The 25,261-nt window shown below is 32.2% G+C and overlaps 2 protein-coding genes across 4 annotated transcripts; both read right to left on the bottom strand.

Annotated features, from left to right (window-relative positions):
* Positions 1-4,975: 4,975 nt before the first annotated feature.
* LOC111699848 (twist-related protein) lies at positions 4,976-10,708 on the bottom strand. The gene is made up of 3 exons (XM_023470591.1): positions 9,853-10,708; positions 6,714-6,859; positions 4,976-5,490 (listed from the first exon to the last, which is right to left on the bottom strand). The coding sequence occupies exons 1-3, from the start codon at positions 10,418-10,420 to the stop codon at positions 5,341-5,343; spliced, it is 864 nt and encodes a 287-aa protein (XP_023326359.1). The 5' UTR covers positions 10,421-10,708; the 3' UTR covers positions 4,976-5,340.
* Positions 10,709-15,855: 5,147 nt separating this feature from the next.
* LOC111699850 (carbohydrate sulfotransferase 11) lies at positions 15,856-24,991 on the bottom strand. Of its 3 annotated transcripts, none has more exons than XM_023470594.1 (13): positions 24,876-24,988; positions 23,556-23,582; positions 22,841-22,895; positions 22,594-22,742; positions 21,928-21,971; positions 21,111-21,150; positions 20,543-20,640; positions 19,883-19,984; positions 19,546-19,658; positions 19,106-19,130; positions 17,757-17,836; positions 17,118-17,238; positions 15,856-16,363 (listed from the first exon to the last, which is right to left on the bottom strand). In XM_023470594.1, exons 1-13 carry the CDS (start codon positions 24,946-24,948, stop codon positions 16,235-16,237), a joined length of 1,056 nt encoding a protein of 351 aa, XP_023326362.1. In that variant the 5' UTR covers positions 24,949-24,988; the 3' UTR covers positions 15,856-16,234. The 3 variants fall into 3 exon arrangements, with proteins under 3 accessions (XP_023326362.1, XP_023326363.1, XP_023326364.1); XM_023470595.1 differs by having other exon boundaries at positions 20,546-20,640; positions 24,876-24,987; XM_023470596.1 differs by lacking the exons at positions 15,856-16,363; positions 17,118-17,238 and adding an exon at positions 17,293-17,337 and having other exon boundaries at positions 24,876-24,991.
* Positions 24,992-25,261: the final 270 nt, after the last annotated feature.

Here is a 25,261-nt window from a genome sequence, read left to right as displayed (position 1 = left end):
GTGTTAGCTACCTGAACATATCGTGATGTACACTACCGACCACTCTATTAATTAATTAATGGGGATGTTGGTTGTGTACAACTCAGGTAAGCTTTACCTCTTCGTTTTATTTCAGTAATTCTGGTTTATAACCTCAAATTTTTTAACATTGAATGATATAACATTATTCAGTTCAATACCACTGTTAGGCAAAATTTGGAAATACCATTAACTTATTTTAGTAGTTTGGGTGTGAAAGGGTAAATGTTTTTTATGGTAATTAGTTTTACAAATTTTTTGTTTACATTGCAAATGTTGAGAGATTTGATAACATTTAATGAATTATTTACAAGATAATTTCTTTATCATTTTAATTCTATCAATAAGTTAATTAATGCAGGGGGGGGTTATTGACTTCTTTTATAATAAGAAAGAACTATAATTGATTTGATGTTTTAAGGATTGTAATTTCTTAGACTTTGAAATGTTATGTCAAAAGATATTTTTAAATAAAAATAAAATATGCTGGTAGGAAAAGTAACTTGTAATAATTGGCCATAAAGAACATTTCAACAGCGTTTATTTGTAAGCGTCTAGCTTGAACTATAAAACAACGTTTTCATCTGGTACAGCTGGTTTTCACAAATACAAATACAATAACTCAACTAGAATTGCTAGATAAAAAAGAATATCTCACCGTAAATAAACACTTTGCGGGTTATGGGTTTCCTCACATATAATGTATGCCGGATTTAAACTTGGTAGATTTCTTGAAGTTTCGGCGATTAAAGCTTTAAAAAAATAACCTCCAGCGTAAATCAACCATTATTAAATTAACAATTTTGTGCAAACTCACGTGGAATGTCCAAACCAGATGCTAAAAAGGGACAGACCGGCTATATAAGGTAGTTAAACTGAGTATGCAGTGTTGTGGACACATTCTTTAGGTTTCATTTGAGACATATAAAACTTTTCCACGATGTATAATTACTGAGTTTGAGTGCATAGTCTACGTTCAAGATCATGGATTTGGGTGGATACTTCTTCAGAATCGGTTTATTAAAAATTATTAAATTACAACGACGAAAAATAAAGTAAAAAATACACAGTAAACTAATTAAATGGTTTGGAACATATTTCTAAAAAGAAATTTGTCAATAAATCAATGCTAGAATCAATTATTTCGTTTTCATCATTATATTGAATTTCTTATTTTTCTATGAATTTATTCGCAAATTTCTACAAATTCTTCAAATGACGTCTTTTTAATAAAAATTCCAGAAAATCTTTGTGAATAATGAGAGGTTATAGAAACTAATCATTGAACAAGATTACTTATTTTCGATGATGATTAATTTTTATTTTCTTAACCTGTTCCTAAACAACTAATTAGTTTACTGTAGAATTTTGTTTACATTTTTTGTCGTCGTTATTTAATAATTTAAGAAACAATTCTGAAAGCGTATCCACTCAAAATTACGATTTTGAACGTCGACTTTGCGCTCAAACTCAGGATTTACAGATCTTTTAAAAGTTTGATATGTCTCAACTACCTTACATAGCCGGTCTGTCCCTTTAAGATTATTGTATTTGGGGGGAAGGGAACTAAGTTTTCGGGGAAGTATTTAATTATTTCGGAAGTCTACATATTTGTAGTTTTGAGAGCTCATGGCACACGCTGAATTAGGAGTACTTAATTATACAACGGTATTCTTGAAACCTTTATCTGATCAGTTATGTAAAATATATCGTTCTTTTTCTAGGTTTGAAAATTGTTAATTCTGATAAGTCCTATATGTTCTCCTGCAGGAGAAATGCGCTTGTCACTTTTGTATGAGAAACCACAATTGAAAATATTTACTTTTCAAAATTGTGAACATTAATGCATAGTTAATACATTATCGGACAAAGCTTCCCAGGGTTCCGGTGTAAAATCTTTGCATGCGGAGGATCACTCCAGATTACGTAATTACAGTTCATTTTAACAAGCAGTCTGCAACTTTTGATCTTACTTTCTCCTATTAAACGGAATTTTTTATTCTCTTTTATACTTTTTTTTCGGTGGATGCGCTTTAAATAAAAAGCGTAAAAATTAAAACTCCATAAGTTTACAAATTGTTGAACTTTAGACTAAAATCCGCGCGATCAAATCAAAATTTAAGAAACCGACCACATCTCAACCTGGTTAGTCCAGGATGGACAGGAATTTGCCCCCCCCCCCCTTCAACCCCCCAGGAAATAATGATCTGTATCCTCAATATTCGAAATATTAACCAGCTACAAGCAAAAAAACTGTTTGATTTGAAAATACAATGTTGGGTAAATAAAAGATCGGTAAAGTGGTCATGATCTCTGATTGATCAAATCAAGATTTAGTATAAAATGAACTGAACACTCATAAATTCTAATTTGTAATCCTATATTTCCGCAACCTGATGTTGTTCACCTTTGATATTTTATATTATTAATACTTATAGTTCAAAAAGTCTAAGCACTATAGTTTCAGTAGAAGTAAATATTTCCATTTACTGATAGTGCCGATTGAAGGATTCATAACTCTAATTGGATAATGAGATAGATAGAAAGATAGATGTTACCGTCATACTATTTCTATTGGTTCAGAATAGACATCAAACACATGACTGAGCCCTGATTGGGTCAGGCGCTAATGGACTCAGCATACAGGAGTGGTTTAGAATATTAGGTTGCAAAGAAATAGGGCAATGCAATTAGAGCAATTAGAGCAATTGGAGCGAGTGTTCCTTTAACAAAACAAAAAAATAATTGCAGAAATTCTTAAAACTTAAAGAAATAAAATTCAGCTGGACCCGGAGTCATTTCGTCCCAGAGCTCAAGGATTCTTAATCCTGTAAACAACTAAGTCCTTTATTAATTTTTTTTTAAATATTTGTATTGTGTTTATTTGTTTTTAAATAGAGCAAAGATTTAAACTTTTGTCTTTCATAGAAGTTACTTTTTTAAAGCCTGAAAATCCAAGAATTAAGTAGAATTAAAACTAGTAAAAAATGAACTGTTTAATGTTTGCTGAGAAGTGTATGTATGTGGTGGTGGCAAGTGTTTTATATCAAGCCGAGTGCAGATCCTGTAAACTTTGACCTAAAATCCAGAATTTCCAGTCTTCCAAGTTTAAACATGTCACATGAAATTTTTAAATAATCTTATATCATTCATAAATCGACATTAATGGGTTTTCAGCCCCTAAAACTCCCCCCTCCCCCCTCTTCACATCTCGACTCTTAAATATTCCCCTTTTTGCGCTCACTCTCTCTCTCTCTCTGGGTTCTACATATACCCGTATCAAATTAAACCCTTTTCTTCAATTTACTCCCTCCACTCAATTCCTTCCTTCAGATCAGTTTTCAACAGATTTTTATTCAATTTTCAACATTACAATCCTTCAGTACCCTAATCTAAATTAGTCTAAAAAATATAATTTTGCAGAAAATTATCTCAGAAGAAAAACTAAATCATATTTTAGGTACCTTTCTTTTTTTAGCACTAAGTAATATCGGGAAAAAGGAGTGCAGAATTAATGAATAGCGAGAAATAGTTGAACTAGGTATAGATAGTTGAGCTCTTTTTCTACTGCTTACTAGCTAAAAATTACCTAGTTAAATTTTATATCGTTTTTCATTAATTCTCGCCTGACGGAGTCGCTTTCCAAACTCTATTCCAAAAAGTATTTTTTCCACTGATTTTATTTTTAAAAACACCAATAAAACATTGGGAACAAAAAGATATGTTTTTATTGAATGTATATAGTTTATGCATATTTTATGATTTAGAAAAATATAAAAATATAAAAATATTCTTTTTTTTGTCAAGTTAGGCAATAACTAACTACCAGAATTCATATATTTTAGATATATTGGTCGAGAGATGGAAATTTTTTATAAATCGCAAGATTCGACAGGAAAAATATTTTAAGGTAAAAAAGTAAGTTAATGGACGTTTCTAAAATTTAAATTTTTAAATCTCGTCATATTTAACAGGATCTCTAAACCATTCGTAAGTACTAAAATTTAAGGTTTACATGAAATAAAACAAACCATGCCAAATCTGCTGTTTTTACCATTACGATAGAGTCCAAAAAACAGTGAAACCAAAAAGTATATTTTATCCCCGAACGTAATTCATTTTTTGAGCGTTAAAGTTAGGTTATGTTTCATAAAATATAATTGGGACTTTGCCACAAACTCTGATTTTATAATCTCTATAATCTTTGCAACCCAATGTATCAAAGATTTACAACATCGGATTTCAAAGATATAGGGATTACAAATTTGAGTTGGCATAGATTCCATTTCTTTAATCTCGCTATGAGTAAGTCACAACAAAATTTTAAACGAGCTTCCGGTTTTCCGGATTCATTGATCACTGATAAATTGGGTACATGAAACAAATGAACAAGTTCTGTACAAGTTATCTAGTGTACACCGGTATATGTACACATCAACAGTCAGCATGGTATTTCCTGAGCCCGAAACTGAAGACAGAGTATCGTAATAAAACCCGGTTTCATGAATGGGGTCAGGCAGTTTTGTAGATACCAATATTTTTGTTAAGAAATATTATTTCATGTGGTTTCTTTACATTCTCTTTCTGTTTTCTGATTTCTTGAATTAAAATCTACGCAAATGTAAAGACCCCAAAAAGGAAACTCGAGAGTATCGTTCAATGATACTATGTTAAATTTCCGGCCCTGGGAGTAATAGAACAAAAGAGAGAGGGTTTGTTTACATCTTTCTATGACGTATTAGGTCAGCACAGGAACAAGTTTATTGTTCAAGCATGGCCCTTCTGCCATGACCAGGAATTTCAACCATATTTTTTATTTTTTACAATTCAATTGGTTCTCGAGCTGTACTGAAAATTCACAGTAAACTGTAAAAAGTCCAATCCCCTAAGTTCTTGTGCTGCTATGTATTTCCTATAACTTATTAAACAAAAAATAAAATTTTCATGCACTTCGTAAATATGTAGGCCTCGTATTTTTTGTATGATGATCTATTAGGCACTTTGTTTAATACATGATCTAGTTTAGAAGAGTAAAGGTTAAGGTTGAGTAAGTGATGCTGTATCAGGGAAAAGGAAGCAGAGAGATTCATTGAGAAATATTGGTTCCAGTAGGGACTAGAGACTAGGACCTGGAGTAACTTGGAAACTCTGAATTGTTCTCATTTCTTCAATGAAGAGTATTAAGTAAATTCGTCGCGTAAATACAAAGGGTTTCAGAATTTTAGGTTTCACTAGAATTTTCTGTTCTGAAACCAAAGCTCGTAGAATGATAAATTTTTAAGTCTCTTTGATTGCATAAAGCTCAGTTTAAGGCTGGGAGATTCACAAGTCTGGTGAGACGTTTCCAGGTGCTCTGTATTCTAGATCCATCCTCCATACGTTGAACTGATGAGAGAGCTCTTCTCGTACTGAAACTCCAGCCTGGATACCCGTCCTGCTCTCGTAGGACTGAGGACTGGTGTCATTCAAGATCTAGAAGAAGAAAAAACTTAGTTTCTATCATTTCTAGGTTTAACGTGACAAGAACAAACTTTAAAGCTGAAACGTTTCTAGACTAAAGAAGTTAAGAAAGTTTGTAGTATAATAAAATAGGGCTGGATAGAATTAAAGAATAGTTATAGGTTTAGAAAGTATCTAGAATAATGGAACAAGTTTACAAATTATCTGGAAAAATGAGAGACTGAAGTTTTCATTAATAATTGGAGACTACTGGAGAGTACCGGAGGGTTCTAAATCCAGTGGAGAGAAAATTATTTCTACTGGAGAGCTTTTAAATTTTTACCAAAATATAACTTCTACCGGAGGGGTTTCTTTTCCACTGGAGTAAATTGCATTTCAAAATAGGGAGGATTTGAGTTCTTACCAAGAAAAAAATTCTACTGGGGGGGTTTTTTAATTCACTGGAGGCATGTTCTCTGTGTACTAAAAAGGTTTGAATTTTTCCCCATAGTGATTTATATTTTACCGGGTTTTCAACTATTGCTATTATAAACACTACTGGGTAATAATTTTAGCTTTTTGTTACTGATATATCTGAAAACCTGCAAAATGTAGATAATTTTTTTTAGATTTTCCTGTTTACAACTAAAATCCAAGACAGACAAGTAATGTATAAAAATACATCTAAAATGCTTTTGTAAGATATGAATCACTTTGGGGAAAAATTCAAACCTGTTTTTCTACACAATCTAATCCCTCCAATGAATTAAAAAAAAAACCTCCGGTAGAATTATTAATTTAGGTTCAAATTCCAAGGCTCCCTGATATGAATAGTTTGTGCTCCAGTGGAATAGAAACCCCTCCGGTAGAATTAATATTTTGGTAAAAATTTAAAAGCTCTCCAGTAGAAGTAATTTTCTCTCCACTGAATTTAGAACCCTCCGGTACTCTCCAGTAGTCTCCAATTATTATTGAAAACTTCAGTCTCTCTGGAAAAATGGAACAAGTTTAGAAAGTATCTAGAATAATGGAACAAGTTTACAAAGTATCTAGAAAAAACTTAGAAGATGCGATTAGTCTATAAAAATATAAAGAATTTTGGAACAGGTTTGTAAAATATCTAAAATAATGGAATAGGATTAGAATGTTTTCAAACAAATGGAACAGTGTTAGTAACTATCTAGAATAAAAGAATAGTTTAGAGAATATCTAGAGATTTATAATATATATATATCTAGAGTAAACTGTTTACTTACATTATTAAGGAAATCTATATATCTACTAGCGAGCCTCAAGGTTTGTATCTTGGAGAGTTTATCTGAAGGAAGAGTTGGAACTATCTCCCGGAGAGTTGAAAACGCGTCGTTCAAATTCTTCGTCCTCTGCCGCTCACGCACGTTTGCTGAAACATAATGTTTGTAAACAGTATATTCGAATATAGAGATATTGTATATATATAATTTCAAAATAGTTGTGTGTTTATACTAAGCAATATCCCCCCCTCCCCTCGTTTCAAATTTTGCAGTAACATTCCCACGCTTTATCTGTGTGGGGGGCGGGGGGACATTTTTCACAAAAATGTTAATATGCATTTAAAACATTGAATTCCAATATTTTGGAATTTGAATTAACTGATCCTATCTTTAGATCTTCTTCCCTCAGATGTACTCCCATTCTTCTGATAAATTCTTTTTCTCCATTATAGGATATTTCCTCCATAATATTACCCTCCCTTTAATATATTTCCTTTGTCAGATATATTTAATTATTCCCATATTCTGATAAATCCTCCGATTTATTCCCATATTTTGATAAATCCTCCGATAAATTCTCATATTCTGATAAATTCTCCGATTTATTTCCGTATTCTGATAAATCCTCCGATATATTCCCATATTCTGATAAATCCTCCGATATATTCCCATATTCTGATAAATCCTCCGATTTGTTCCCCGTCCTCCGAAATATCCCACCAACTTCCATCTATTTGTATTCCCTAAATGCTCCCTCCGATCTTTCCTGTTATCTGAAGACATTTATTTCTTTACTATTGCCTTCGATCACCCCCGATCTATTCCCCTATGATCCATTCCCCCTCATTTTTCAAAATAATTCATTCTAATGAAATTTTCTAATTAGTCCCGAAAATCGTAATTTAGACCCGTTCTCGGTCTAATATGATGTGGGACACCCTGTATCAGAACTGTCGGAGATTTGAAAAATATTTAGTTTTTGTTGTACGTGCTTTTTGTTGTGTTTTATGCCCAAAAGAAATCGAAACCAGTTTTTCTTTATTTGATTTCCCCATGTGACCTAAATCCCCAACTCCTTTACGACCCGCTCCTCCGATTACCGAACCCTTGGAATTGTATACAATCTACCTAAACTGACCCTGGAGTAAAGGAATATTGATGCACCTGCTCCTAGTATATATTATGTACTCATCCTTTCAACACATCTTCACAGTTCTACCTTTATATTTATACCGGAGCTACATCAACTTTTCTCAAGCCCTCAGTTATATGACCTTGTATTTATTTCCAGGTTTAGATGTAGATATTTTGTACATTTTCAAGTTTTCTTTCTTTCGCCAATTATTTTAATTTTAATCTGACCAAAAATAAACTGTCTTTGTTATTGAAAACTTTTAGGATGCATTGTATCTGATTTGGCCAAAAAGTATTGAATCTCGAAAGCTGGATTTATGTACACTGGGAACATTAAATGATGTGAACAAGGTTAAAAGAAAAAGACCAAGGAACTAGGGAACTAGAGTTAGGAAAAATAAAGACGTTAATGGGCCATATAGGTTCCTGGTGGATTTAGATACCTTAAAGTGAGATGGGAGGAGGAGGGGGATTTAACAGATAGATGTTTGAAATATTTAGCAGACATTACAGATTAGCTCTGTTCGCCCAGAACTTAATGATCTTCTTTGTTTAAGATTTAAACTACAGTATGAGGATCTGTGAATCTATCTCTATGTATACAGTTCACAGGAATACGATATATACAACAAATAATGAAGAACAAGGAACAGGAATACCAGAGATTTAAAGAGAACTATAAACATGAAAACCAGAGAAATATGCATGGAAATTGAGAACTTGGAACGTGGAGACCTGTGAACATGGAGATCTAGGAACGTGAATACCAGAGAAACATGGTAACATGGAGAACTAGAAACATGAATACCAGAGAACATGGAAAACTAATAGCATGAATACCAGAGAAATATGAATATCAGAGATTTTAAAAGAAATGTAAACATTAATGCCAGCGAAACTTGGAGAACTAAGATCATGAATATCTGATATAGAAAGAGAAACTAGAAGCTTTATTTCAGGGAAATATGGAGAACTAGGAATATGAATACCAGAGAAATATGAAGAACTATGAACATAAATACCAGAGAAACATGAAGAAATAGGAACATGAATACCAGAGAAATATGAAGAACTAGGAACATAAATACCAGAGAAACATGAAGAAATAGGAACATGAAAACCAGAGAAATATGAAGATCTAGGAACATGAATACCAGAGAAATATGAGGAACTAGGAACCGGATTTCAAAGATATAGGNCCCCCAACATCTTAAGCTTCAACGAATTACCCACCATCCACTTACAGCGACTCCCTATTTCTAACCCCTCCCCCCCTTTACCCCTATCTCTGCACTCTCAAAAACCAGGCCCTCATTCTTATAAATTCCTTCTAATGTTCAACATTTTTAGTCGTTACTTTATTTATACAATGTTTACTTATTTAAGTCTAATTCAAATTAAGTATTTATACTTTTTATAGTTCTTAAAGTTTATGAATCTAAATAATCTTATGGTTATAATATTTTTGTAATAAAAACGGCGTAAGTAATTCAAATATCTACTTGAATTAAAAGTTGAAAAAGAAACTTAAGTAAAGTAATATTTAAATAAATGTAAAATAGTTTGTTTTTCTACGTTAATAGTTAAGGGAGCAGAAAAGCTATTTTCAGTTTATTCAAGTTACAAATCATGATAATTTTGACCCTCCATGTCCTCCATGCAAAGATGTTAATGCCCGATTCACAACGTTCACATCCATGGTTAATTGTTAACAATTATATAAACGTCAATAATGTAAAAATATACATATAATGATTAAAAAAATAGACTCAAAATCAAATGTGTTAATCCCTATAGCTTAACAACCTGATGGTGTAATTTCATGCTTAAAATAATTAATCTGACAGAATTCATAGTTTGAAATATCTAAGATCTATGACATAAGGTTTAAGAGATATTGGGATTAAAAATCAGAGTTTGTGGCAAAATTAATCAGTTCCTCTATTAAATTTTTAAACCAAACCCCCTTGGATAATAAATAACAGAAATATTAATCTAATAGTCTCACCTTGGTTTCTTTGCAACATAAGCTCATCATGGGAAATAGGAGGCCGTCTTCTCTTAGTAGCCTTAGAGGTTGAAGACGTGTTAGAACACCCACTAGACCCGGAGTTCGTTCTCTTTCTTCTCCTTGGTCCTGATCCCGACTCCTGAGGAGGAGTAGGATGAAAAGCTGAAGGTTGACCGCTACTATCCGGAGAATGAGCAGAACTGCTGTTTACGAACTCATGGATGCTGACTGGAACAAAGTCAAGCTGCTTCCTAGAGGGTGACGATGGTAAAGAATGGAATGAAGGAAGGGGTTGAAGAGTTTGAAGAGTTGAAGATTCCTCCGGTTCTAAATATTCATAACCGTCCGTCTCCGTAGGGGTAAGGGTCACTGTAACTCCGTAGTTTAAATCATGATACGCTGCTCCATGTATCTGTTCTATTAGCCTAGGACTGCTCCGGTCCGAGCAATGATCCTGCTCCTCTTTAATAATAATATCACAGTCCTGAGACCACATTAGGTTTAGCATCCTTCCTCTCGATAGTTCTTCAGAACTGAATTTAGGTTTTAAATCCTCAACAAGCATTCCTTCCAGGAGTCACGAACATCTAGAGTCAATTGAATTTAACACGAAATCTTAGGAAACGTTTAGTTTTAAATCCGTTTCCTGGAATATATTCGAATACAAGTTAACTCCTAAACAGCTTGGTTTAGATTTAAAAAACACAACTGATCTGAGATGGGGGTAGGGTCAATGTAAACTAGCCGGCCCCGCTTCAAACCTTGACTGAGCGCACACTAGTGACTGAACAACTTCTCTGCTCAATATTACTCCCAGAGTCGGAGAATATATGTGTAGAGGCGCTCCTCTCCTAGTCCCTGGCGGCAGGAACTGGTTTGGTGACACAGGCGGTCTAGGTCCCGGAAACCCCTAAGGATTTAATGTTTTACAGTTCCTAAAAAATAACAATTTTTTACAAATTTCATTTTTTTTTAAATAGATATTTAATAAAGTTTGAAGTGGCGAAAATGTTCATATTTTTTTTGTTGTTGTTTGGGTTGTGTAGTTCCAGTACCCCGGAGAACCCTGAGTTACGCCTGGTCCTCTCCTCCTCCCTACTCCGTGTCAAGCATCCCGGAGCTCAAACCTATTCAATACACACTACACAGTTAAAACCCAAGATGTATGGAGGGGAAATCTAGGCGGGGAAGGAAGGGTAAGGGAAGGGGTGTGGCAGGGTAAGGGAAGGGGTGTGGCAGGGATGTTTAAGAAACGTTACAAGAAAACAAACAGGAAAATGAATAAAATTTAGGATTAATATAATAGTTTTTCAGTAGTGAGCCATAAGTGCAAGATCATGAAATTACTCTTATTATCTCTTTCTGGAAATAAAGGAATTGTGTCTTTGCCACAAACTCTGATTTTCTAATCACTATATCTTTGGAACCCAATGTNAAATGATTATCGGAAAACATTAGTCTGAATTGAGTAATGGTAAAACGTAGTTCGAAATGATTATCGGTGAACCCTAGTCCGAAATAAGTTTCGGAAAACTCTAGTCCGAAATGAGTATCGGAAAACTCTAGTCCGAAATAAGTATTGGAAAACCCTAGTTTAAACTGAAGATTCTAACAAGTGCAATGACAGGACCTTGCATGGGAATAAGCTGAGCCTTGAGCTCGGAACGAGGGATGGGATAAAGTTACAAAAACAAACCAAGATTACAAGATTACATAACAACTCTTCATATATAGTTCACAACACAACATCTCATCTATATTCACGTGACATATTTGAAAATGTAATAGTCAAATATATATCTACTTGAATACTTGAATATTGTAAAATTATATGTATGAAGCTAGATTATTCTCCTATTCTAATACCCTTAGGATCAAATGTAACAATTTTATTTAATAACTTGGATGCAAGGTTACCCACAAAGGACCAGACTTTTATTGCTTCCTGAATCTCTAGTCTATAGTAAAGATCTGAATATTGAATATTTTACTTTTAATAAACTTATTCAATAAGCAATAGTATTTTGGATGATTTGACCAAGAAGGAAACAGTTTTACAGTTTTTATTGTTGAAAAAAGAAAACCAAGAGTTCATCCTTTTTCTTGTCAGCGCGGTCACTGGCAAAAGGGGTGATTAGCTTAAAAATAATTGTCTAACCTATAGCACTACTAAACTGATAAGAATATATTTGGTCAGGTATTATTACCAGGGGCGGACACAGGGGGGTGGCGGGGGGACATTCGCCACCTCCTGACAGATTCACGGAGGGGCGTAGCCCCTCCCTGAGATTTTGAGGCAAAAAATGTTCCCAATTTTATAAATCGNACCCCTCTTGAAATCTGGAAAATAGTTTATAATAATTTTGGAATAACATGAACTCAGAGGAAAATTCGTTATAAATTCCCGGGGTGAATACTGTTTACTTGAATGTATATATTATATATCCAGACATTATCTGGTGATCCACTGAGACGAGATTACAATCTATTTAACAGTTCTTGAATCAGTCATGAAATAAGAGATGTTACAGAGAATCCGACCCATAGATAAATAAATAAACATAGATAGCTTATGTACGCAAAATCACCAAGAATTGTACAGTCCGTGAACTCATACTTCTAGGGGTTAAAGTGTACTTCAATGATAAGCGGGGTGGTTTGGTGTTTTAATGGATTTCATAATTATTAACCACTCAGAGCTGAAAACTTTTGAATGGGATATCCTTAATCCTGATCGGATAAATAATCTGGAGATTAAAAATGAGTGGAGAACAAGCAATATTTAATCTGGAGATTAAGAAAAAGAGTGGATTAAGCGGTAATCCTGATATCCACCATTCTAAAGTTTTCAGCTCAGGAGTGACTTTTATTTTGAGAATATCAAATTATTTCACTGAGCAATATATCATATTAATGAGAAATGAAGAAGGACATGAGAAGGACTAAACTAACTTAAATTTCTCTCTACAGAACTTATGCACACCACAAGTACTCAATGACATTAGAACAGCCAATGTTCACAACCGACCTAGTTAATCTATTTAATAGGAATATCTTTAAAACATCTCTGTACATTTATATCTTTCAAGATGAAAAATGTCACATTGTATAAAGTGCAGGATTATGAAGGGAAAAAAAATTGAATTAACTATGTTAAACCAATCTTAGTTAAGTTTTCGTAAACAAACAAACTTATATATACAAATATTGTTCTAACAAAATAAAAAAAATTCACCATGTCTATTTATCAAATTAAGTCCTATAGTCTGAAATGAGTATCAGTAAACAAAAGTCTGAAATGAGCATCTGTAAACAAAAGTTTGAAATGAGTATCAGTAAACAAAAGTCTCAAATGAGCATCTGTAAACAAAAGTCTGAAATGAGTATATATGAACAAAAGTCTGAAATGAGTATCTGTAAACAAAAGTCTGAAATGAGTATCTGTAAACAAAAGTCTGAAATGAGTATATGTAACCAAATTTCTGAAATGAGATTCTGTAAATAAAAGTCTGAAATGAGTATCTGTAAACAAAAGTCTGAAATGAGAATCTGTAAACAATAGTCTGAAATGAGTATCTTTAAACAATAGTCTGAAATGAGTATCAGTCAACTGTTTCTGAAAAGAGCATCGAACGTTAACCCCCAGTCTGAACTGAGTATTGTAAAACCATAATCCGAAATGAGTATCGGAACATCCTATTTGAAAAAAATGGAAAATCTATAATGATTATTGGTAAGCTTTAGTCCGAAATGGGAATCGGAAAACCCTAGTCTGAAATGATTATCGAACTGAAGATATTAAAAAGTGCAATGACAGGACAGTGGGTAGCGGTATACCCTAGTCTCAAATAAGAATCGAAAAACCCTAGTCCGAAATGAGAAACGAAAAACCATAGTCCGAAATGATTATCGGTAAACCCTAGTCCGAAATGAGCATCGGAAAACTCTAGTCCAAAATGAGAATCGAAAAACCCTAGTCCGAAATAAGAATCGAAAAACCCTAGTCCGTAATGAGTATCGGTAAACCCTAGTCCGAAATGATTATCGGAAAACATTAGTCTGAATTGAGTAATGGTAAAACGTAGTTCGAAATGATTATCGGTGAACCCTAGTCCGAAATAAGTTTCGGAAAACTCTAGTCCGAAATGAGTATCGGAAAACTCTAGTCCGAAATAAGTATTGGAAAACCCTAGTTTAAACTGAAGATTCTAACAAGTGCAATGACAGGACCTTGCATGGGAATAAGCTGAGCCTTGAGCTCGGAACGAGGGATGGGATAAAGTTACAAAAACAAACCAAGATTACAAGATTACATAACAACTCTTCATATATAGTTCACAACACAACATCTCATCTATATTCACGTGACATATTGGAAAATGTAATAGTCAAATATATATCTACTTGAATACTTGAATATTGTAAAATTATATGTATGAAGCTAGATTATTCTCCTATTTGAGGGAAAACCTCAACAATGAGAAAATTCAGGAAAATTATTGTATTTAAGTTTAATTAACTTGTTTTTTTTTTAAATATATTCACAGTCAATATTTTAAGAAGTAAACGCCAAAGATATATCTACATATACTCAGATATATCTACATATACTCAGATATATCTACATATACTCAGATATATCTACATATACTCAGATATATCTACATATATATATATCTACATATACTCAGATATATCTACATATATATATATCTACATATACTCAGATTTTGTTGAACGATTTCTTCTTATTTCCTAGAAGAGAACAATAGCCAGGAAATGAGTTAAATATTTTATCGAACTAATTATTCAATTAACTTAGATTTATGTTGACAAAGGCAAGAATAAATATGGCCCTCTAATTACTACAGTGCGTTGCATTGAAAATGCAATTAAAAAAATTTGAAAAAATGCATTTCGTTGTAATTTCAAATTACTTTCCATTGAAAAAAAACATTTCAGATTCACAACGGTACCCTTTCATCCTTTGTCTGATCATTAATGCGTGAGATATCATCGTTCTTCCAGCTTTAAAAGGGCTTAATTCTGACAGTTTCCTCCAGTAATTTTTATGATGAATACCTTCTGTATTCTTAATCAAACATGCCTAGGGTTTCCAGCAAACGAAAACTTTCGCGAAGAAATCGCGAAAATTTTCATTCGTATTTCGCAAAAATGAATAAAGCAAAAAATGCGTAAACGATGCAAAATTTCGCAAAAAAAAATCACAAAAAAATAAATTACGCGAAAACCATAGCTACACCAATTTATTGCTCTAAAAACTTTTCTGCTCTCAGAGGTTAGCATTAGAAGTTTTATTTTATCATAATTAATAATTTCTCTTCCGTATTTTTTCTACAAAATTTTCGCATTCCCCCCCCCCAAAAAAAAATCCGCATTTGTTTTTTTTCGCGAAACGATTTACCCTTTTCGCTGGAAACGCCAGACATTCCACTTTCTAAATGAAGAGTAACTTGAAATTACGCGGTACAGTACATGAAATATGTTCAGATGGGTTGCGAATATGTTCAGATGGGTTGCGAACATTTTTGCAAGATTATTTTCTTGGAAAGTCATCTAGCGTCATTATCCACGAAACATAGTCATTACTAACCTTTTTGTATTTCATGTAATGGTATCCCAGTAATCTAAGAATATGAACTCCTAAACTCAAAGTATTAATACTGATTTTTTAGAATGAATAAATGGACAATTTGTTTGTTTTTCTAAATATATGAGTTTCGAAACTCTTTTTTTCATTTTATTGCAATATAAAAATATTGTTATTAACCAAAGTTAGAAATTCCTTGTAGAATTAAAAGAATTCATGATGTAAATTTTAAATAAGATAGTCCGAATGTCCGCATGAAGATGTTTTAATCAATTCTTACAACTGTTGTTTTTCTATTTCCTTCAAGGATCCTTCTTTTTACTTTTCATTTTGTTTTGTGACCCACCCTACTTTGTCATTCACACTCACTTATAAAATAACATTTTAAATCACATTAATACAAAATATTTTATTTTAAATGAATTCAGTTTTTAATCCAGCTTTACCAAAACTAAGATAGGTAGCTGTGTAAACTTTTATAAAGAGTTTACACTAAGATTATTAAATTTTTATAAAATTTGTAAATACGAATATCACAATTTGGCTTAGATTATGAATAAACTTATTCTGAAGGAACAGATATCTTTCCTCAAATTCTAATTCTAATTTTCTAATCTTAATGTCTGTTCAACCTGATGACCTGTGACATGAATTTTGCTTTATTTAATAGTCAACATTTTAGATACCATGGTATACACCATCAGGAAGCAAAAATATCAGGATTAGAAAAATAAAGTTGCAGGCGAGAAATCAGTACCTTTAGGTTTACTAAAGATAGATGAGAGCTGAGGAGAAAGGAATATTTAAATTTTCTAGATACGCTCTAGCAGAGTAATTAAACATAAGAAAATCTTGTTGATAAGGGTGGAGAAGTTCAGATATCGTCTCATTGTAAACCTGGAAAATTTAATCACATTAGACAATTGATTAAATTATACTATTTTACAAAGTGCTCAAATCCAAACTGTAGGGGATATTTATTTATCTATAACAAATATATATATAGATAGATAGATATTTCGGCTAACATCACAATAAATACATTTTTAATTTTATAATTTATAACTAAACAATCACTAGCCAGGACTACAGCCGAACAATTTCTGGTTGTTTTGATTGGCTGGCCCTTCAAAGTTTTATAGAAACATTTTTTTTGAAATTATCAAAAACAAATACATTACACAAAGTACGAAGTAATTTGAATATAGAAAAAAAGGATGGGTGAATAGCAGAGGGAAAAGGGAAGGAAAGGAGAAACCCCAGCACTAAAAAATCCAATTTTTGGCGATAATATGTTTCAGAGGTGTTTACAAAATTTATAAATTGCTTGAGTAGCAGTTCCTGTTCAATTTAGTACTGATTAATTGAATATCTCATGGAATTGCAGATATAATAAAGAATATATAACATTTGTATAACATTTTTTTATACTTTTATTTTATAGTATTAGATCAGTTAGCCCTACACATTAAACAGGGATACCCACAAAGGAGAAGATATTAATAATGATTCCCAGAACTCATTAAATGTGACGATCTGCAGGTTAAATTTGTGGATTAATAGTTTAATAAATGACATTGATTAAAAAAGGACTATACAATCCGTCACAGTTATCTCTGCAGTCTCACCTCTGTTATGGTCAACCCTTTACCTGAGACCAAAACGTTCTCTCATCATGAGTTGAAGGGTTTATCCTTATCCCAGGGTTTAATCGACCCTCTAGTCCAGAGGTTATCAAGAAGAATAGAGTATCCTCATTTATCTCTTCAACCCTAAACATTATCTATTCAACCCTAAACATTAATTTAGATCTTCCACCCTAAACATTCATTTATCGCTTCAACCCTTAACATTCATTTATCTCTTCAACCCTAAACATTCATTTAGATCTTCCACCCTAAACATTCATTTATCTCTTCAGTCCTTAACATTCATTTATCTCTTTAACCCTAAACATTCATTTATCTATTCAACCCTCCACATTCGGTTATCTCTTCAACCCTCCACATTCGGTTATCACTTCAACCCTCGATATTCATTTATCCTTACAGCCCTAAACAATTCAACCCCTAGCTCACAGCCATTTATTGAAGACGAAAATAATTTTTAAACATTTTGTTTGACTTTACACGAGTACATAATTTACATTGTTCACACTTCAAAATGAATATAAACATGTGAGCAATGTGTACGTGCATTGTGTCCCACAAAAATTATAAAAGAATGAAGACCTAAAGATCGTCTTATGATGAATATCTATTTAGTTATGTACTCTGTGAACTATGGATACCTGGCGTACACTGTAAAGTCCAGTAAACAGAAGGGACAGCTTTCATGCTGAGGTTTCCAATGCTGATCCACCCTTTTCATCTTTAGGCGCATTTATATTTCAGTTTTAGAAGGATGTAAGAGGACTGTAAGCATAGAGAATAGAATATATATTAGAGTGGAATTTAGAAAATCCCTCGGTATGAATTTATTCAGTCCCTTTCAGCCTGAAAGGGAGTTCAAAGTGTACAAATCATGTAAATGTTCACAAATTATGTGCAGTAGAGTACATTGATAGAGTATGTTCCCTAGACTATTCATTTCAATTTCGAATTTTTTAAACTGTTAAATAAACTAAATGGATTAGGTTAATAAAAAACATCATTTGATTTATAGTTATAACGGAAAATCTCGTTTGTAAAGTGGAAGGCATAGAGACTATGTGAAATGATCATTGGTCAATTATGAAACCAGCCTATTTCATAATTTGGTTTTCTTTTAACAATAATTTTAGATTTTCTGTAAAATGATATTCCAGGGCCCAAAAGGTTATATAGCATAAATATGTGCAGTACACCTTTAGTATGGAAACAATACAACAAAATGGCCGGTTTACACTTTTTTCTAGTAAATTCCCCTCTAATATATATTCTATTCTCCATGACTGTAAGTCATGTAAGCTTAACTATGAGTGAGTCTCCATGCTAAGATGGCAATGCCTAATTCACAACGGCACCCTTTATTTGATCAATAATGTGGGAGATATTCTCGTTTATTTATGGTTTAATGTTTACATTTTGATAATTCCTATGTGATTTCCTGCAGTATTTTTTTAGAGACTCCGCAATTGAATATAATCGCTTTTCATAATTATAAACATTGATATCTAATTCATACTTGATCAGACAAAGCTTTTCTGGTTACCAATTTAATTCGGGCTTACTGGGAATCTTTGCATGGAGGGTCACTACGCTTACGATCCCTTTAAGAGGATTTTTCGCGAAAAATTAAAGAGGCTTTTGCCGAATTTGAATTGAAATCGGTTACCATCACTATTATAATCTTTTATAAAATAACATTCTGCAATTATTGATACAAATCGATTTTTTGTTAGAAGAGAGAAACCAAGTTTATAACAATAATCGATTTAAAACTAAAATTATATTTCAAACTATTGTTTTTTTCGACATTTTCGCAAAAAAATATCAAATTTTATCAAATAGAATGTGTAAAGATTTTTTTTTTAAATCCGGGAACCATATAAACATTTTAAAGAATTTATCATGAACTGAGAATGCAAAAGAAAGTTTACAACAATTTTACAAAATATTTCTAACAATTTGAAATTTTGCTATTATTATAAATGCTCCCCGAGTTCAGTTGATATGTCACAAATCTAAAATTAAGTCAATATTGTGTTCAAAAACAAAATTTCGGCAACCTTTAAGCTAAAATTGATAAGCAATTAATTATAATACTACTAACTTACAGACATTTACAATTTTCGACTCAGTTTTTCTGATTCAATTAGCCCAAAATGTGTTTTAAGAAAGGATAATTCTTGTGGGCTTCTGGGTGAAAGAATTGAAAATTGGGATAATTTAAAAATGAATACCCACAGATCGGATAGACAAAGATGCAGGATTGACGCGTACCGGCATCTGACAAGCCAGTACATGTGTTTTAAAAGTGCGCAATGCCGCAACCTTCATGTACAGGATGCATTGTGGGCGTATAGTAGGTTAGTATCTTCCTTCGGTCCGCGTCAATGATGCATCTATCGACTATCTCTACCTGATCTGTGTGAATACCTGATCATTTCTTCTGGAGTTGGTATATTCTCGTTCTCAGGTTTAATTATTTCTCGAGGTTCAATCTTCTGTCTGTACATACTTATTATATTCCTTCCCAGAGGGCCCCAGGACTAAGTTGTTAAATGATTTGAGATACAGGGTTAACCAAAAAGGATGAGACGGCATTAGAGTTTTCGCCAGAGGCGTTCCCGGGAATTTTTCCTGAGGGTTGGGGGAGGCTAAAGTTTTTTTTAAAAATTATTTTTAGCGGGACTCAGTGCCCATTGAATTAAAAAGCTGAGGCAATTTTTTTATTTTCTTATTTTTGATTAATCTCAAATTGATTTTTACTTTCCTTATTGTCTGCATATTTGACAAACTTCTCCTGGTAAACTGAGGCAAGTCTAGCAAGCGGATGACGAACAACAACTAAGGATGTCGTCTTACTCCAGGCTTCCTTCAGGCAAAAAAAGACTGTAAATATAAAATCAACTATAACTTTGTATCTTATCTACGTCTTTGACAATTTAGAGAAAATTATCAAGAGATCAAGGGTTGTTTGTTTTAACATGGATTAGATATTAAATAGGAGTCTAATGTATACCGTTGTTTCTTAGGGTAAATATGAGAATTAGAAATCACAATCACAATCAATGTTCAGGGGGGGGGGGGGTGGATGTTGGAATTTGTCCAGGATGGGTGGCTTAGCACGGGGATATTTAATGCCAACCAGGGTACCATATTTTCACTTATTATTTATTATACTGTCAGGTTCAAAATCATATTTAAGGCGTAATTAGTTATTATTATTGCATAAATTAAAATGGTGCTCTCCCATGTTTAAAATACTTTTACTGATTTGTCTTCATTTTAAGAAACAAGCGATTTAAAGCTAGATTTTTTTTCAGATTATAAATTGAGGAAGTGATGATTACAAATTGAGGACTTCTGCCATCACCCTCCCCCCCTCCCCTGGTCTGAGTACAATTGATTAATGTAGTTTGTATTTACTAACTCCCTGAAGTGTATCTAGAGGTGGAGCAGGGAAGAGTTTAGGAGCAAGAAACTGTAGAGCTTGACTGTATTGTGATCTTATCCTTTTAGACGGGTTTCCTTAGTTTAATTAATCTTTCAATTATGAATCAATTACTTGAAAATCTTTGAAACCTGATGTCGTAGAAAGGAGTTAATCTTTGTCACAAACTCAGATTTTCTAATCTCTATATCTTTGCAAGTTGCTTCCCATCCAATGTCGAGTAGACCTTGGATATTTTAAATTATATATTCGGTTAGATTGAAATATCAAATGTTTTCAACATCAGGTTGCAAAAATATAGGGATAAGAAAATTTGAATGTGTGGCAAAGATGATTTCTGTGAGTACAAATAGTCAAAGTTTAAAAATTTCAAAAGCTTACACTGTCAGGTTGAACAGATATAGATATTTGAAATTAGAGTTTTAGGCGAGTACTCAGTACGTTTAAGCATTTACATAATGGAAAACATAGATAGTTGCTGATATTAAGTTTCCAAATATATTTGTTTCTGAGTAAAGAAGATGGGTTTGAATTGAAAGATTAGTACCTAGATCAATGAAGTGAGTACACCAAGTAGAAGACGCTGCCTGGAAAAATTATTTATTTTTAAAGGGACTGTGAGGGTTATATTAAGTGACCCTTCATGAAAAGAGGACAATGCCCGATTCACAACGGTACCCTGGAAATAATTCTGATAATTCCTGCAATAGATATGCGCGCATGTTACTTTTGTTATAAAGAACCCACAATTGAAAATTATCGGTTTTCAAAATTATATCAAAAGAGATTCTAGCACAATAGATGGCAACGTAGAAATTGTACACTCTCAGTACAACTGTATTCCGACGTCACAAGTGTCAATTCAGTTTTTGTCTCCAACAAAATTAACAATAATAGTGATAACTTTAGAATAAAGTGCATATCTAACAGTAAAATAAGTGCAATTTTATTTTTTCTTTATTTTCTGTTTTTACACGTTTACAATGACTTTTGTAGGACAATTTAATCTTAGAATCATCATATTTTAAGAGTTTTAGGTCGTCTTTATAGTCTCATCATATAAATTTTTTTTTTCATTTTGTCAATTGCTAATAAAATGTTCTATTTAGTTTTGAAATTGTTTCAAAAGGAAAAAAAAAACTAAACCAATTATAACTTATACAAGTAGATCTATAAAACATTAATTTTCTCAAAAAGATCTTGAAGAAAAAAGTTAGGATAATCATTTTTCTCGATATGTTTTTTTAAATATTTTCAAACCCTACCGGACCAACCTTTTCTCTGAGGCATTTCAAGAGTCTTGATTTTGTTCAGGCAGACTGTGCCCTCTTTTTACTCCCTTGCCATTAATTGGTATTGATTACCTTTGGTATCATACAATAGGAAACTTCATCCTGTGCATCATAAACTAAACAGAAAATAGTTATACTGTGGATATAGGAAGACGACATTATAGCAATACTTAAGTGTATTTGATGCTTTTACAAAGCAAATAGTTCTGACAGTTATATTTGTTAAATGGGTCTGTTAACACTGCACAATTTATGTGTCCCAAGTTTATTGGGCAATTACAAGGAATAATTTTATTCTAAAGTTAGTTTTGATACTCCAGAATGTTCTGGCCCTCATTAAACTGAATTCTGATAATTCATCTAGTTAAAGTTTTGCTAAGAATTTTAGCTTTGCAACCATGATTAAAAATAGAATGATAAATGTATCAGAAGAAGTTTTATGTAAGTTTGTCGATAAGGCATTATGCTGCTATGCAGGATATTTGATACTTGCAGTGGGCCTGGTTAAGTTAAGTTTTCTTTATATGATTTATTAAATAACTTTGAAAAGAGAGATAGAAGTTCATGGTTACAGGGAATCATGAAACAGACAGTATAACTTCAGTAAATTAGTCTCTGAAGTATCGTCATTTGTGGTTAACCTGTTTATACAACAATTTCAGTAATAGAAAAGCGATACATATATTTCAATTTTTAATTTTTATTCATAGATTAGTAATTTGTAAATATATTCATTACCTAAACTGTTATTTATGATCTGTCTACTGAACTCTGGTTCCGAACTGTTCCTACAAAAACTCTGGATAGTTTCTCTTCTCCTCAGATACTCATCAGTCTTTATCCTTAGAAACTTATCCTTCTCCTCCAGGGTTACGTTAGGATATGTCCTAAAAATCAGTTCTATCCAAGGGTCATTCATGGGTGGTTTTCCCTTAAAAAATCTTGTAATCTCGTATAAACCCAATTTAGAAATATCAATGTTTACCGAACAAATTGTTGTTTTATCAGATCTAGATCAAGCTGGTCGTTCCGTTGGTTCACTACCACAAAATTGAGTTGTTTAGAACTATACACTTTAACCCAAAACTTTAGCGACATCAAAAGAATCTATAAAATGTCGTCTTGACATTTTTAAATGGGTTTTATATTATTCTATCTAAATCTAGGGTTTTAAATCGGAATTCCGTTGCGGGTAGTTTATATGGATTGCAATTGCACGCAAGTAAATTCCACTTGCGGTATAGAAACCCTAATTGTAGGATAAGAAAATAGTCATAAAATATTCGGAAACAAATTTAAAGAGCTTCATATATATTTATTCAACTCAAAAACTAAATATTTGCAGCATTCCATTATCAGATTTTTCGTTGTAAGATATTTTTTAAATTATAGATGAACAATAAACATTAAGTTCTTAAAATGAAATGTAGCAACATCCTTGCAGTGCTTCTATAGGTAGTTTATATGGATTGCAATTGCACGCAAGTAAATTCCACTTGCGGTATAGAAACCCTAATTGTAGGATAAGAAAATAGTCATAAAATATTCGAAAACAAATTTAAAGAGCTTCATATATATTTATTCAACTCAAAAACTAAATATTTGCAGCATTCCATTGATATATTTTTCGTTGTAAGATATTTTTTAAATTATAGATGAACAATAAACATTAAGTTCTTAAAAATGTTCTATAAACAATCCTTGCAGTGCTTCTATGAGATTCAAATCTTTAAAAATATAAATTCATATAATTATGTTAAAAAAGGGGGGGGGCGGGGTCAGAGCTAAAAAACGAGCTTAAAGGGACTGTAAGCGTAATTTCAAGTGACCCTCTATGCAAAGATGGGAATATAGTACCCTTTTAACCGTAATCTGAATAAAAATGTGTAGGATAGCGTCATTTTTTCAGACTCTATGAGTGTTTATTTCTTTGAATTTCTCCATTGCTTCTTATAAAAGCCAAAAATGCGCTATTGTCACTTACGACAAGAAACAGAAACATGAAAATCTAATTCATACTTCATAATACTTTCGAATTCATCAAACAAAGATTTCAAGGGTACCGTTATAAATCGGGATCGGCCATCTTTGCATGGAGGGTCACTTGAAAAAGAGCCTAGAACTTTAAAACTACTTAACAAGTCTATTTTCAAAAGATATGGCATAATGGATATGAAACATATCCATTATTATATATATGTCATCACATCATGTTGCAATTTTTGAAACCTCCCCAGCACCTTTATCATTAGCTTGAAAACATGGTTTGCACCTAGCTCAACAGGATTTCATTAATAATATGCGCGCAATTATAGCACAAAACTTGATTTCTAGTGTTGAAGAACTTACAGTGAATCCCAGATATATGAATACATAGCAAGAGTTTGTATATAATGTCGAATTCTAAAGAAACTTCTTTTGATTTTTATTTCAAGGTAAATCAATAGCCCTGAATTATAAATGCAATTGATATATTAATATTAAACTCATTTTTCCACGGCATTTGATCTTAAATATGTAATACGACGTTATAAAAAACTCTTGCTTTGCATTCATATATTTGGGATTCACTTTATAAAGTGCAAATTCAAAATATATCTGGATACAAGCCACAACAAAAAATCGTATTGGTTAGACAAAAAAATCTTTTCGTGTAACTCTGTTCTTATGGATATCAAAAGAATATTACACATATTGCTAGTTTTTTATAAAGAATAATGTACAAGAATATCTTTTATTGTAATAAAAGACAAAATTTTGTAAATTGAATAAAAAGTTTTTGCGCATGGAAAGGAACTTTTTTAAACACAAATTTTAACGTTAAAGAATGCGACAATTATGTAAGAATTTGATTGATTTAAAGCATAAAGACTTGTGTGGTAATTTTATTTGGAAAGATAATTTTTTCTTATAATTTCTCATTTTAAAGTAGAGATATATGGAAGACGACAATCAAGAAAATCAAAAATAGTATTATAATTTTTATTAAAAAAGCATATATTTGACAATGAATTATATTCCTAGCGTAAAGAATGTATATATGATGAGAATAGTAGAAACTACTAGAACGTAAACACTGGCAGGCCGGCGCATATCTTCTAACTATATTCTTATCTTTTCTATAATAAATAATTAATATATATATATTTAATATAAATATCAATTTAACATAGATACAGAGTGTCAATACTAAATATCATAATTTATAATAAGTTTCAAATGTCGACTTCGATATTAAAAGATAAAAATTGAAGTTTTCTTTATTTCAGCAGACAGCTGTCTATTTAGTCTTAAATTTAGAACCCCTTTTCAGTTTTCATCCATCCTGTCTATTTACGTATATACACTTCTTTACTGTGTTTGTTGGACTATGTTTTTTAAATTTTTAACTATATGGTCTAATTTT

This window comes from Eurytemora carolleeae, unplaced genomic scaffold (genome assembly GCF_000591075.1).
Source record: "Eurytemora carolleeae unplaced genomic scaffold, Eaff_2.0 scaffold347, whole genome shotgun sequence".
Classification (NCBI taxonomy): domain Eukaryota; kingdom Metazoa; phylum Arthropoda; class Copepoda; order Calanoida; family Temoridae; genus Eurytemora; species Eurytemora carolleeae.
This window is presented reverse-complemented; position numbering and strand designations above follow the sequence as displayed.

Coding starts and splice junctions, on each gene's coding strand:
- LOC111699848 (XM_023470591.1), bottom strand. CDS start 10,420: ATGCTTGTTGAGGATTTAAAACCTAAATTCAGTTCTGAAGAACTATCG. Junction 6,860..9,852: donor TATGTTGCAAAGAAACCAAG/GTGAGACTATTA, acceptor ATTATGTTTCAG/CAAACGTGCGTGAGCGGCAG. Junction 5,491..6,713: donor ATATAGATTTCCTTAATAAT/GTAAGTAAACAG, acceptor TTCTTCTTCTAG/ATCTTGAATGACACCAGTCC.
- LOC111699850 (XM_023470594.1), bottom strand. CDS start 24,948: ATGCGCCGGCCTGCCAGTGTTTACGTTCTAGTAGTTTCTACTATTCTC. Junction 22,896..23,555: donor TCTCATAGAAGCACTGCAAG/GATTGTTTATAG, acceptor ATTTTGTGGTAG/TGAACCAACGGAACGACCAG. Junction 21,151..21,927: donor CCTATTGTATGATACCAAAG/GTAATCAATACC, acceptor TAATTTTTCCAG/GCAGCGTCTTCTACTTGGTG.